Below are 13,001 nucleotides of genomic sequence, written 5' to 3' on the forward strand. Positions count from 1 at the left end.
CGTCCTGTACTTTAGTAGATCTCAATGTATGCGGATGGTATGAACTAAGTAGACATCGGCGGAACCTCCATGTTGCTGTGTCCCATTCACATGGTTTAATCTGTTCCAGTTAACTGTCGTTCCTATAGGGGAGGCTAGGTGGTTAGCTGGACGTAACCTAGTTTATAACAGAAGGCGTTACATCACTTTAGGTCGTGTCCCACCTGGGAAATAACGATCTAAAGGAAGCTAACGCTTCATAATTAATATAATAACGTAATTAATAAAAAAGAGAGAGACAGCCCGAGTGACTTTGCAAATTTGTTGTTGTTTTTAGAGGAGGCTGTCCAAACGCGACTAGTTTCAACGGGCATTGTAAGTAAAACCTGCACGCTTTTAGTTGTACACCTTGTAATATGATACAGTTAAGCTACAATAGTTGTTTAGCACAGTGAAAAAGCTTCTCCGTGTGTTCATCGGTGGCTCTTTCTCATTTCTCCTGGCCGTGTCACGCTGGGGCCTAGCTAAAGCAGCTAACAGCGACCTATCACTGTTTATTTGACATGTCCTCGTCTGAACTGGAGTTTAGACAGCATAGCCATTTTTGGAACCCATTACGTTTATAAAAGACTCGTTTTTAATTTAATGAGCATTAGTAATTTCTTCATTTTGCTGTCAGGCGAGCCGCTTCGCTAATGCTAATAGTTAACGTTAGGAATAAATGGATCTTAGGTGTTATGTCAATTTTTGTGGCCTGTCCTCGAATTATCGCTCTGCAGGTGTTTATATAGCTGTCTTTAGACAAGCCGGTTCAATTTTCTTCACTTTGGATATTTGTCATGCTGCATTATATTTTAATGCTAAACCCCCGAAAATACACTAAAATACGAATGAGAAGCTGTTAATTGAATATAACGTTATTATTAAACTGAAGTGGATACAACTTGTACAGTTGACTATTTCAGTACAATGCATTTCAGTAGCTCTTATTTATTGTCTTTAAATTTCAGTGCATATTAATTCATATTAAATTATACAGTGAAATATATTAGATTTACATTTGACTTCATACCACCACAATAAAGTTGATATCATCGACTAAAACAATTGCCACCGAGTTTTAAGTTTGATCCCCAGTTAAAAATATGAAATATTTAGAATGGTCAAATTTGAACTGGATTATTTTGAATACCTTTCACACTGTGTCAAAAATGATTAACTCGTTGAGTATTTATTTATAATATTAAATGTCATAACAGTTACATTACATTGATGCTTTCCCCCCAACTTCTTCACATTAGATGAGGACCAGATTAAAAAGTACAATAGCAAGTTTCGGGAAACTGGAATAGAATTATTTTACATTCATGCAAGATCTTAAAAAATAGTTTTGTGACTTAAATAGATACACTTCATTGTATGTATTTAAATCTCAATATTCCAATTTTAACAGCCTTTTAGCTTCTTCATCATGTTAGATGATCTAGGCCTCAGTGTAAACCCCACAGCAGGTTAAATAAAGGCAGAATTATGGATCCTGTAAAATACAATTTGTGATTTATGAAGGTTTTATTTACGCTGAACCACCTAGATCTTAAGTTTAATTTTTCATGACTCACAAACTTTGTATATTTTGTAACATTAATTGCTAGGTAGTGCAGTTTTCAAAATGAACTCTTTTTAAGGTGGTTTCCAGCTAAAAAGCATAAAAATCCATCGTATTTTAGATGGATTTTTTCACAGACTATCTTTTATATAATCTGTTGATAGTGTAAATTATTTGTAACTGAGTTAGAGGTTTGTAGACAATAGTTTTTGAACTAGTTCCCATTTTAAGGCCTCCAGCAAAAAGCCCCCAAATTTCTTATTTCTTATTTTCTGTTTATATTCATTTACATAAATGTTTCAGAAATTGTAGAATATGCAATGTCTATCAAGTTTAACTCAAACTAGAGATGATCTAGTCAAATTGTTTTTCATGTTTATATTATAAAATGTTACATTTCCCTCTCAGTGCATAATTGTTCATATGTAGTGAAATCTGAAGTGAAATTCTGGTGCTGGGTTGTGGTCATTTCCAATCTGGTTTTTAAAATCAGACAGAACATGGGCGAACACACGCCTTCGTTGCTTTCTGTTGGTATATGTTAACCTTCGGCTAAGTAGATTTGTGTTTCTCTGCTTTGTGTCAATTTAATCTTAATTTTCAGGGTTTCAGACAGAAGAAAACATGTCCTGTCCATGCACCTCGGCTGCCAGGTTGTTCCTAAACTCTGCCCACAGAGGTAAGAAAGGGAAAGTCCACATACTGCCAACCAAAGGTTCTTGACACTTTGCTATTTGCTTTAGCTAACCTAGATTACTATTTGTTATGATAGTTGCGTTGGTAATGTCAACAGCAGCTGTAACAGTTTCTTGAGTAGCTGGGACGCTAAAGATAGTAACGGTGGCACTTACAGCAAAAAAAAAAAAAAAAAACCTGAGCATTTATTTATGAAGTTTTGTATTGGTTTAGCTAACACATTCCCCACTCAAATTATATCATAATAAGTTGTAGTTTTTTAAGATTTATGTGAAAATTTGAGCTACTTTTTATATTCATTTTTCTAGCCTTTCATTATGGTCACATGTGAAAAATTGTAAATATGTAAATTCATCTGATCGACAGAATATAATTATAAACACATACCTGTTGTTATTTGATTTCCGTAAATTGTTTGGACCTTATAACTCATACAAAGTATGAGACACTATTATCTCTGATTAAACCAAAATGAGATCTGAGTAACCGCTGAATTCAATGTGACATAACCACAGAACACTAAAGATGTCAAAGCTGGTACAAAATGTCTCTGAGAGAGGCATCAGAGTTGGTACAAAATGTTTTGTGGTAGATGGCTCATTTTTGTACTGAACAAAGGAAAATTTATGCAAAAATGAACAAAACTGCAAATGTTCAAAATAGCAAAGGGATAAAATGACCAACGTTTGTGTTTAGGAAGGGGTTTTGGTGTATAGTCTTATGTTTTCTCATTTTTAACACTTGTAAAATGTACATTTTATAGTCTTCTGTCCTATTTGGTCAACAGACAGTTTTCCTGTTAGAAATCTGATTGAGTGTTTCTTGTCTTTCAGGGTTGTCGTGTTCCCGATTCCAGCTGTTCTCCCTGAGTCGTCGGGGGTCTCGGGAAGCACATTTTCATCCACGTGTGTGTGTGAGGTCATTCTCAGAAGCGGCCGTCTGTTACGCTGCTAAAGATGGGACTACAAAGGACAGTGGGAGTGACAGCGGAAAGGTAAACTCCCTTCCATTTCTATCTGTTGTTCGGTCTAAAAATTAATACAATCAAGATGATGGACTAATTATGAGTTCTTTCATTTTATGCGTCTTAATTTTACAGAAAAGTGTCAGTGATGGGAAGAGGATGTCTGGCTCTGGAGGGTCAGGAAAAGGTGGAAGCCAACTACGCTGCCCCAAATGTGGAGACCCCTGCACGCATGTAGAGACCTTTGTATGTAAGTCGACCCGGTCCTCTTCACAAACCATCTAGGAGAAACAGAGGGTGTGCAGAAAATGTTTAAAACTACGTGAAAGTCAGATTATTATTTGTTCAATACATTTCTGTAGCCAGTACAAGCAGTAACATGATTGAGCATTGATCTATGATTTCAAAACATTGCTCATTTTTAGCAATGTTTTGATGAAAACGAGACTACAGAGACAAATGAAAAGATTTTAAAATAAGCCCCAAAATATGTTGAAATATTGTCGTTAGTTGTTCATGTTGTCACCATACATAAATGTGTGACAAAATAAATATTTTGGGTTTTAATTTGTCCACATTCTGTCTGTGTTACATAACTCTGTACTTTTGTTTTGAAGCGTTCACACCAGCTCTCACTCCTTCCTGTAGTCTAAACGGTGGACTGGATTCGATAAACACAAGTGCAAACACAGCGTTTAAATGAGCACCACAAACAACCAGGAACTGTGTGGATTGTACTGTTTTCTGTTGGTTATTTTCTGCTTTTTTTTTTTTTTGTAAGTGACCTAATTATCTCCTACTAGTTAAAACCTCTGAGACATCCTGACATTTTTTTAAATTGAGATTCTGCATGTTGCAGACTTGGATTGTTCGATTTTAATAAATGACTGGGCAAACTCTGAGGCTCCACATCCATATTTCACTCAACTCTTTTTCTTGTGATTAACACCACTTTCCTTTGAGTCAAAACATTACTTTTGATGTTTATTTTAGTAACAAACTGCAGATATAAATTTGTGGCTACAAGTATAAAGCTCGGGAAAAAAATGAAGAGCCCACTGTTCTGACTAACATTGAAAACCTCCTGGTCATTCCAGCAAATATTAATTTCTGAACTAAGTTAAAACATTAGCATTGCTGTTCCTAAATTAATAGGAACTTGTTTTCTGAAAGTACTGCAACTTTTTGTTATTTTGACCACAAATAAATACAAAATTTTTGCTTGGAATTTCAGAGACATGTTGTCAGTAGTTCATAGAATAAAAGAACAATGTTCATTTTACTCAAACATTTACCTATAAAAAGTAAAATCAGAGAAACTGATCATTTAAAGTGGTCTATTTTTTTTTCCGGAGCTGTATATGTAATTATTTTCATTTTATATGCATATTCTTCAAATAAAACTTTGTAGGACAAATTTATGAACTGACATGGATTTTATTTTCTTTAAAAATGCTTGTATTTTTTTTTTCTTTTGTAGCATCAACACGGTTTGTGAAATGTGAGAAGTGTCATCACTTTTTCGTGGTCTTGTCGGAAACGGACTCTAAAAAAGGGCTGAGCAAAGAGGCCGAATCAGAAGCCGAGTTGGTGAGACGGGCTTTTGCGCAGAAACCGCCTCCGCCTCCCAAGAAGGTAAAAGTTGTGTCAAAATAATTTCAAATGTTTTGACATTTTGGGCAGTGTCATTTTATTTATCAATTTTTTTTGTATTTTTAGATTTATGCCTATCTGGACAAGTATGTTGTTGGCCAGTCGTATGCAAAGAAGGTCTTGGCAGTGGCCGTGTATAATCACTACAAGCGCATTTACAACAACATCCCTGCGGGCAGCCGACAGCAGGTGGAGGTGGAGAAGCAGCCATCTTTAACGCCACGAGGTCAGCACACTATGCACTACTGGCTAAACAAATAGATATTCTCCAATGTGTATTTTGTTGTGTACTCTGTAGTGAGAATGCAAACCTTGCAGTCTTTGCCAACATCATAGGACGATAAGAGTAAGCGAGGTGATGGTTTACTGTGTTGGAACAATTATATTTAGTTCCAAACTCACCACATCCTGTCAAGTATCACTACCTGTACTGTACACTGTAACCAATATTAACATTTTCTGTTTATTTTATCCATATCACAAAGATAGTTTTAGGGGTTCTGAAATAGTTGCTAATTACAGTAGTGATGCAATATATATGTATATATCTGACAAAATGTACTGTTCATGATTAGATGTCTGTTTGGAGAATGAATTAATACAGAAATATGACTATAAAATAAGTAAATTATTCTAGTATGAGTAAATGATGAGGAGAAGTGGGCTGACATAACGCTATCTAGTAGAGCAATGACTTAATTTGAACAAAAATACCTCATAAAAATCCTTACTACATGAAAGATTGCTTGTCTTATTGTTTATTTCTAAAGACTTTTAAAGTTGAAAAGCATCAGAGATGATGTCAGACCTGTTAAATGTTGATATTTTAATTACTTTTTGGTCAGATAACTGTATTTCTATATAGATTTATCAGTATTAGAGGTGTAACAATGCCTAAAACCGTGAAGACATAATACTGAGTTTACGAGAGCAAGACAGGATGAAGTATTAATTTCAAGAAACCCTCAAAGGTCAAATTTAGGCTGCAATAAAGGCCTTTATTCTACATTTTATTGATTTTTGCCACAAATTCAATAAGCTGCCTTGCTTTATCTCATTTCTTTTGATCTCTTGGGGCGTTAGTACAGTTCTTCAGCTGTGCATGGTCTGCAATGCAACTGTGATTGATGTTTTCTTATTATCCTAATAGGCATTATAAGTATTAAGTATCAAAGAAAATTTATTGAAAAAGAAACTTCTCATTTCAGATTATTTATTCATTTGGGAAATAACTGTCTGTGAGAAACCGCTTTCTCTCAAAACTGTAATTTTTCAAATAAAAAAAAGCATCGAAATGCTAAATTGTATGGTAAATCTAGTTATTGTAGCAACTTTACATTTGAAATAGCTTAACGGGGCATTTCTATGGAATGTTTTCAAAAAGATTCAGGATTTGCAGGATTTTTCTTTATCCACACTATTTACAAACTCAGACTTTGAATACGTCAAGAGTCTCCTCTGCGTCACACAAATGACTGATGGTCTGAATAATGGGGTCACCATGAATCTGTATTATTTGGCATTTGTTCAATAATCTCTATTGATAATGTTGTAGTGGTAATGCTAAGTGGTATTGTTGATTTAAGTACTTTGATCCTCTCCTTGTAGAGCTAGAGATGAGAAGACGAGAGGATGAATACAGATTCACAAGTAAGTCACTGACCTCCTCATCGTTATCTGACGGACTTTCTTACCGTTATCAGAAGTAACTTAAAGTCACAACACTTTATCTGCAGGTTTCTGGGTTTTATGCTTCTGTCTGTTGTGCAAATGCCAAAATGTACAGACAACAGCGAGTTTCCTTTTTCACAGAAGTAGTTACAATAATTATGTTTGGGTTAATCTATTAATCTAATCTATTGAAACATAATTAGAAATTCTGGTGCGTTTCAATAAAATGGTTTAATCGAAGTTAATTCAGTAATTTATGCAAAAAAGGGAAAATAATGTATATATTCATTACAAGAATGATATAATTTAAGAATTTAATTTGAATGATTTGCCATGGTTTACTAAACAATTCTGTTTCTTGTGCATTTGAACTGTTTGTCATCTGCACCACACACGAGGAGGAAAAGGTGTTCAGGGAGTGCTCTATCCAGGCATTTACATGGAAAGTTGAGTGGAAGGAAAAAATGTAATCAATCAAGAAGCAAACCAAAGCCTCAAGAAGATTTTGAAGCAAATCCTTAATCAATAGTTTGTGGAAGAGTTCAACTGGAGTCAGAGGTTCAGCTCACATGTATCCAGAATATGAGCTACAGTCGTCACTCCCCTCTGTTAAGCCACTTCTGAGCCAGAAACATCAGAAGTGTTTTCTTGGGCTAAGAAGAAAAATGTGTTTTTTTTTTATCTCTTTTTTTAAATAAACTGTCACTAAATAGTCTGGTACTGATCTCATCTGCTGTCCCTTTTCCAGGTCGTCACTCTTAAGGTCTTTTAGAAATCGAGTTGATCCTGGCATAAGGGAACCAGCTTCCTTTGTTTGTCAGTATTTTATGGATGTTGGGCAAATACAAATTATTATTTATTCAATGGATTCATAATCTATTTTTTCCTGCGTTGTGATATGAATATATATTTCTTGTAATTCAGAATGATACTCAGCATTATTATAGATCGATGATCCCTTTTGTGAACTTTTATTGGAACAATTATTGGAAATTGGAAACAATTATTCTTGAAATATTTGAATTTTTTTTTTAACTCACCTTACTTTAATACCTTTGACAATGCAGATTTCTTTAGAAGCATTTTTTTTGCTCGATACAATCTAGAATGTACATTTTTTACATCCGATTAAATACATCTTAGTGAGAGTGAAATAATTACAGAGAAACATTTGAACTCTCTTTCAATGCCCTCACTTAACCCAAGAAAACGATCCACAGTGCTTTGGTTAGCGGGTCAGTGCCACAGACGTGTAACCTACATTCAGTCTTGCTATTTTCAGTCAAGCTGCGTGTAGCAACTCCTCTGGAACCGACCCAACTCGTGTATTTTTACCTCACACATGCTCAAATTGCTCCTTCAATCAAGCTGCGTCACACGCCATTGTTTAATTACCAATTGCACAGCAGTGACTTTTTGCACAGCAGTGACTTTTTGCACCGCAGCCGTCGTGCTAACCCAGGTGACCGGTTTGTATTTGCAGAACTGCTGCAGATCGCAGGGATCAGTCCCCACGGTAACGCTCTGGGCGCCACCATGCAGCAGCAGGCGAGCCAGCAGCCGCCTCAGGAGAAGAGGGGCGGCGAAGTCCTGGACTCTACTCACGCTGAGATTAAACTGGAGAAAAGCAACATTATACTCCTTGGTCCTACCGGTTCAGGTTGGTGATTTGGCAAACAATTCCCAGGATGTAACACACTTGCATGACAGATGTGTCTTGTGAAATGCAGTTAAGGTTTTGGTTCAAGTTAGTAATGACTTTTTTTTTTTATTTCTAAGGAAAAACATTGCTGGCGCAGACGCTGGCCCGCTGTCTTGACGTTCCGTTTGCGATTTGCGACTGCACCACCCTCACTCAAGCTGGATATGTGGGCGAGGACATCGAGTCAGTCATTGCCAAACTTCTGCAGGATGCCAACTACTCAGTGGAGAAAGCACAGCAAGGTGGGCACTGGGGCTATATTCAACAGCACAGTCATTTCCAGATATAACGCGTGTTAAATAAGACGGGTGTGTGGAAATGTTTCTAATTATAGCAGACCTGATATGATAGCATGGTTGGAATACTTAGAGATTTGTAGCTATTTCTATGAGAGCATTGCTAAATACCAGAAATAACTTTTATTGTTTTCCATGTCTTGAAATCAAATATTTGTTTTTCATTTTTAAAAACAAAAACTTACTAACTTCAAGTACTTTTTTTCTGTTTTTGTGTGTTTGTTACAAGATTTGCTTTGTATCTAAAATACGACAATAATCTCATTTGCCACATCACATCAATTTTAACATTTTACTTTTTTTGTTTTAAATTATTTATTCACCAATTAGTGTACATACAATGAACATTACAGACTACAAGAAAGCAAAAAGGGGTATTGATCTCCAAAATAATCAGATAATAGAACAAACAACAACAAAAAAAAACAAACAAACAAGGAAGTAAACATTAAATTGGACAAAACACAACAAAAACAATGAAATTGTTTAACATTTGTGTATTAGGATATACTTTTTTCTTTGTCTGTTTTGTTTTCTGACCTGTTGACAAATTGGATGCTCATTCAGAAATAAAAATGGAGCATTTCAGTAAGTAAAGTAAGACGGTTTAGAAACCTTTAAAAAATGTTTTGCATTTGAACCAAAGCAGACATTTGATTGAGCCTTCAGTATGTTATGTCAACTGTCTGAACAAAAATAATAAACAGACCTAATATGCTTTAATGGCAGGAACTATTACATAACAATAAGACGTTAATCCAGTCCTGTCCTCCTCTGTGATGTGCAGGTATTGTGTTCCTGGATGAAGTTGATAAGATTGGCAGCGTTCCCGGGATCCATCAGCTGAGAGATGTGGGAGGAGAGGGAGTTCAGCAGGTCAGTGTTTTCATCCATAAACCTAAAACAGCCTGCAGCTGTTAAGTTTATTAGTTTAGGTATTTGATGAATTTTAAAAATGTAATTCTGCTCGTTGTATGCTATTTATAATCAGATTTTACATAATTCCCTTGTTGAAACTGGAGCACTAAGGAGAATATATTATCTGTAAACCCATAATTTGAGATGTTTCTGTCAGAAATCCATTTTGTCAAGAAAACATTTCTTGAAAAAGTACTGATGTTCCAGAAAAAGCATTTATTTATGGAACGTTAACCAAGGATTCTTATAGATCAAACACAGTTATGAATTCAAACTAAAACCAAAACACAGAATGAATATGATTTATCTTTTGTACAATAATGTTTCTTCTTTTTGCTTTGTTAGATGACATTTTTCTTTTACCTTTTCTATGTCAGGGTTTGCTGAAACTCCTGGAGGGTACAATCGTCAACGTTCCAGAGAAAAACTCCAGGAAGCTGAGAGGCGAAACGGTGCAGGTCGACACAACCAACATCCTGTTCGTTGCTTCAGGAGCCTTCAACGGCCTGGACAGGATAATAAGCCGAAGAAAGAACGAAAAGGTAAATTTAACTCCTCTAAAACACAGCAAGACTTTGTTCAATCTCTGATCAACACTCTTGTCTCTGCTGTTTAGTATTTAGGATTTGGAACGCCCTCTAACTTGGGGAAAGGTCGCCGGGCGGCCGCTGCAGCAGACCTGGCCAACACTAGCGGCGAGACGGACGCTGTCGCGGAGATCGAGGAGAAGGACCGGCTGCTGAAGCACGTGGAGGCGAGGGACCTGATCGAGTTCGGCATGATTCCAGAGTTTGTCGGCCGTCTTCCTGTTGTCGTTCCTTTGCACAGCCTGGATGAGGACACTCTGGTCCGAATCTTGACTGAACCACGAAACGCTGTGGTTCCACAGTACCAGGCTCTGTTCAGCATGGACAAAGTAAGCATGGCTCTGTAATTGCTTATGCAGAGTTGCTTTAGGAAAGTAGCAGCCTAATCAATGTCTCTGTTTTGTTTTTTAGTGTGAACTTAATGTGACCCCGGATGCCTTGAGAGCCATCGCCAGATTGGCTTTGGAGAGGAAAACTGGAGCTCGTGGCCTCAGATCCATTATGGTTTGTTGTTTTCAAACGAAATGTTACACATTATCCTTTAGTGATTTCAGTCATGTGTGTATTAACATATGATTGCCATGCAGGAGAAACTTCTTCTTGAGCCCATGTTTGAGGTGCCTCACTCAGATATCGGTGCTGTTGAACTGGACAAAGATGTCGTTCAGGGAAAAACGCAGCCTAGATACATCCGGTCAGTATTCCCATGCTCACACAATGATAAACATGTTAGACAGCCTCGCAAATAACCCATAACATTGTTTGGTTGCAAAAGAATTCTTAAATAAAGCTAATCTTTTACTTGCTTTTGCAAAGCAGCTTTGGATATTGTTTTATAATTTAACGTTGCGTCTCATAATGTTTCCTGTTCTTCATTATTCTGTCTGTTCACTAATGTTCTCTAACTGACCTCTGACCTTCGCAAGTCTTTTCTACTAATGAATTACTTACTGGACTCCATCTTCTAACTATGACTTCTAAAGGCGTCATACTTTTCAAATATTTATTTTTAACCTTTTCCTTTGAATTTATAACTGTGTTTCTCACATTAAATACATTCAAATTGAAGAAGTAAAAAGTTTTTTTTCAAGGCGCGTTGCTGGTGATCAGATTTATTAAGTGTTACAAGGTCCCAGTTGGCACAGTGACGGCAGTAACAAAAGGAATATTTGAAAAATAAATGAGATCATAATTGTAATGTTTCTGGGGAAATGTTGTGTTTTAATAAGTTTATACTGTTTTATAACATTCATTAATCCTTAAAAATACACAAAAAATTAAGTGGGATTATTATTGTAACTTTTAAACTTATTTTGTCACAAAAAGTAATAAATAACTTAATCCCATGATAAATTGAAACAAGCTTGATGATTTCTAATTGTTTCCAAAGATTTAAGTGTCCATTTAATCTGTTGTTTTCTTTCTTTATTTTGGATATTTAAAATGTCTTCCAGTTCCAGTTTGAAATGAGTTTATACTGCTTGAAAATGATCTCAAAACAACAATATTATCATTTATCGCAACACAGTTGGGACAGTTTATCGCTCAGAGAAATGAGTTATGGTGACAGAATATTCTGCTTGGATTTCAGAACCCCCGCCAAGGATTCGGCAGAGGAGGAGTACGACTCCGGCATCGAGGAGGAGAACTGGCCCCGGCAAGCTGACGCTGCTAACAACTGAACCATGTCTCTCATTTCACCTGAAATCATTAGGTTACCATGAACCTCCTGGATACCTCGTTTGGTACCAGACCTGTTTTTATTACTGCACCCGACAAATAAAAAGCGTGGACACTGCGGATGTTTTCATGATGAACAAGTGAAGGGAGCGTAACAACCTTTGATCTCTTTGCATCGGATAATAAATTTCTAGCGGTGCACTCAGTGTGGACCTTTTATGATATATTTCAATCTCTGGGGATTGTTAACATTTTATCTATATAAAGATAATATGATTTTATTCATAAAAAAAAATTGTAGGTAGTTTGTATCCTCTTTTTGTGCTGATTGGCTGTAGCAGGAAGGGAAGCAAAGGGCATATATGGGATCACATTGTAACTTGAATGAGGGTAGACGTGATAGAGAAATGCCTTAAATCACAAAGGGCATGATATTTCACAAACACATCAATATGATGATGTTTCTTCCTGTAACACCATTGTGATAATGGTACCCAAAGTGGAAAGAGTTGTAAATGTTAAGCTATGCTGCACGCGTATTGTTTGTAAGCGGTTTGTAAGACATCACCTAGAGTTAGGAGACCATATTGAGGTAGAAACACACCAGCATATTAAAGATGCTCCCATCCTGCAGCCGTCTGCTCACCTGGATTCACAGAGCAGACTGAAATTTGTCCCTTTCTAAAGTGATAAAACATCCCTTCTGCTTTCTGGTCTGTATCGAGAAACATTAAAGTAAATCACACCAACATAGGTTTTGGTTTTAATTTGCTAATCATTCAGAGATCTTAACAAAGCTCCTTCTGCAGAGCTGCTTATACTTTCCTTTATGTGTGCACCTAGGTCAGAATCACTTCCTGTGATGTCACTTCCTGATGCTAGATGGTACCTTGGTGCACTTTTTCAGTCAAGATGTCACCATGCTGCTGTGCTCTTTACCTTTAAACTTAAACTAGATCTGTTCCCTTTTTGATTCAAGTTTTTTTTCTTCTTTCTGTGAAGCTCTAAGTTGGTAAATTTCAGAGGTCTGTTACAGAAATTCAAGGAAAACTTACCTCCCTAAAAACTTTTGAATCCTAAATTTATTGTAATTGTGTAAAATATATAAATAAAATCTATCTCTGTGTACAGAGTTTTATTTTATTTTTTACCTCTGAAGTGGAAATGAATATGAGTCGGGGCGAACATCTCCACATGGATATGATCTTGCGCTGCGGCTGTCGGCTTTATGTAACCGGCTAATCTCTGG

General features: G+C 36.3%; 1 protein-coding gene across 2 annotated transcripts; it reads left to right on the forward strand.

Annotated features, from left to right (window-relative positions):
• The first annotated feature begins 114 nt into the window (after positions 1 to 114).
• Positions 115 to 12,880, forward strand: clpxb (caseinolytic mitochondrial matrix peptidase chaperone subunit Xb). Of its 2 annotated transcripts, XM_055045815.1 has the most exons (15): positions 115 to 354; positions 2,190 to 2,264; positions 3,115 to 3,275; positions 3,381 to 3,495; positions 4,726 to 4,880; positions 4,965 to 5,124; positions 6,507 to 6,548; positions 8,053 to 8,229; positions 8,349 to 8,513; positions 9,355 to 9,443; positions 9,863 to 10,027; positions 10,102 to 10,401; positions 10,484 to 10,576; positions 10,660 to 10,766; positions 11,664 to 12,880. In XM_055045815.1, exons 2-15 carry the CDS (start codon positions 2,210 to 2,212, stop codon positions 11,752 to 11,754), a joined length of 1,875 nt encoding a protein of 624 aa, XP_054901790.1. In that variant the 5' UTR covers positions 115 to 354; positions 2,190 to 2,209; the 3' UTR covers positions 11,755 to 12,880. The 2 variants fall into 2 exon arrangements, with proteins under 2 accessions (XP_054901790.1, XP_054901871.1); XM_055045896.1 differs by lacking the exon at positions 6,507 to 6,548.
• The last annotated feature ends 121 nt before the right edge of the window (positions 12,881 to 13,001 follow it).

The sequence above is a fragment of the Poeciliopsis prolifica genome, unplaced genomic scaffold (assembly GCF_027474105.1).
Source record: "Poeciliopsis prolifica strain line A6 unplaced genomic scaffold, Auburn_PproV2 SCAFFOLD001, whole genome shotgun sequence".
Classification (NCBI taxonomy): Eukaryota; Metazoa; Chordata; class Actinopteri; order Cyprinodontiformes; family Poeciliidae; genus Poeciliopsis; species Poeciliopsis prolifica.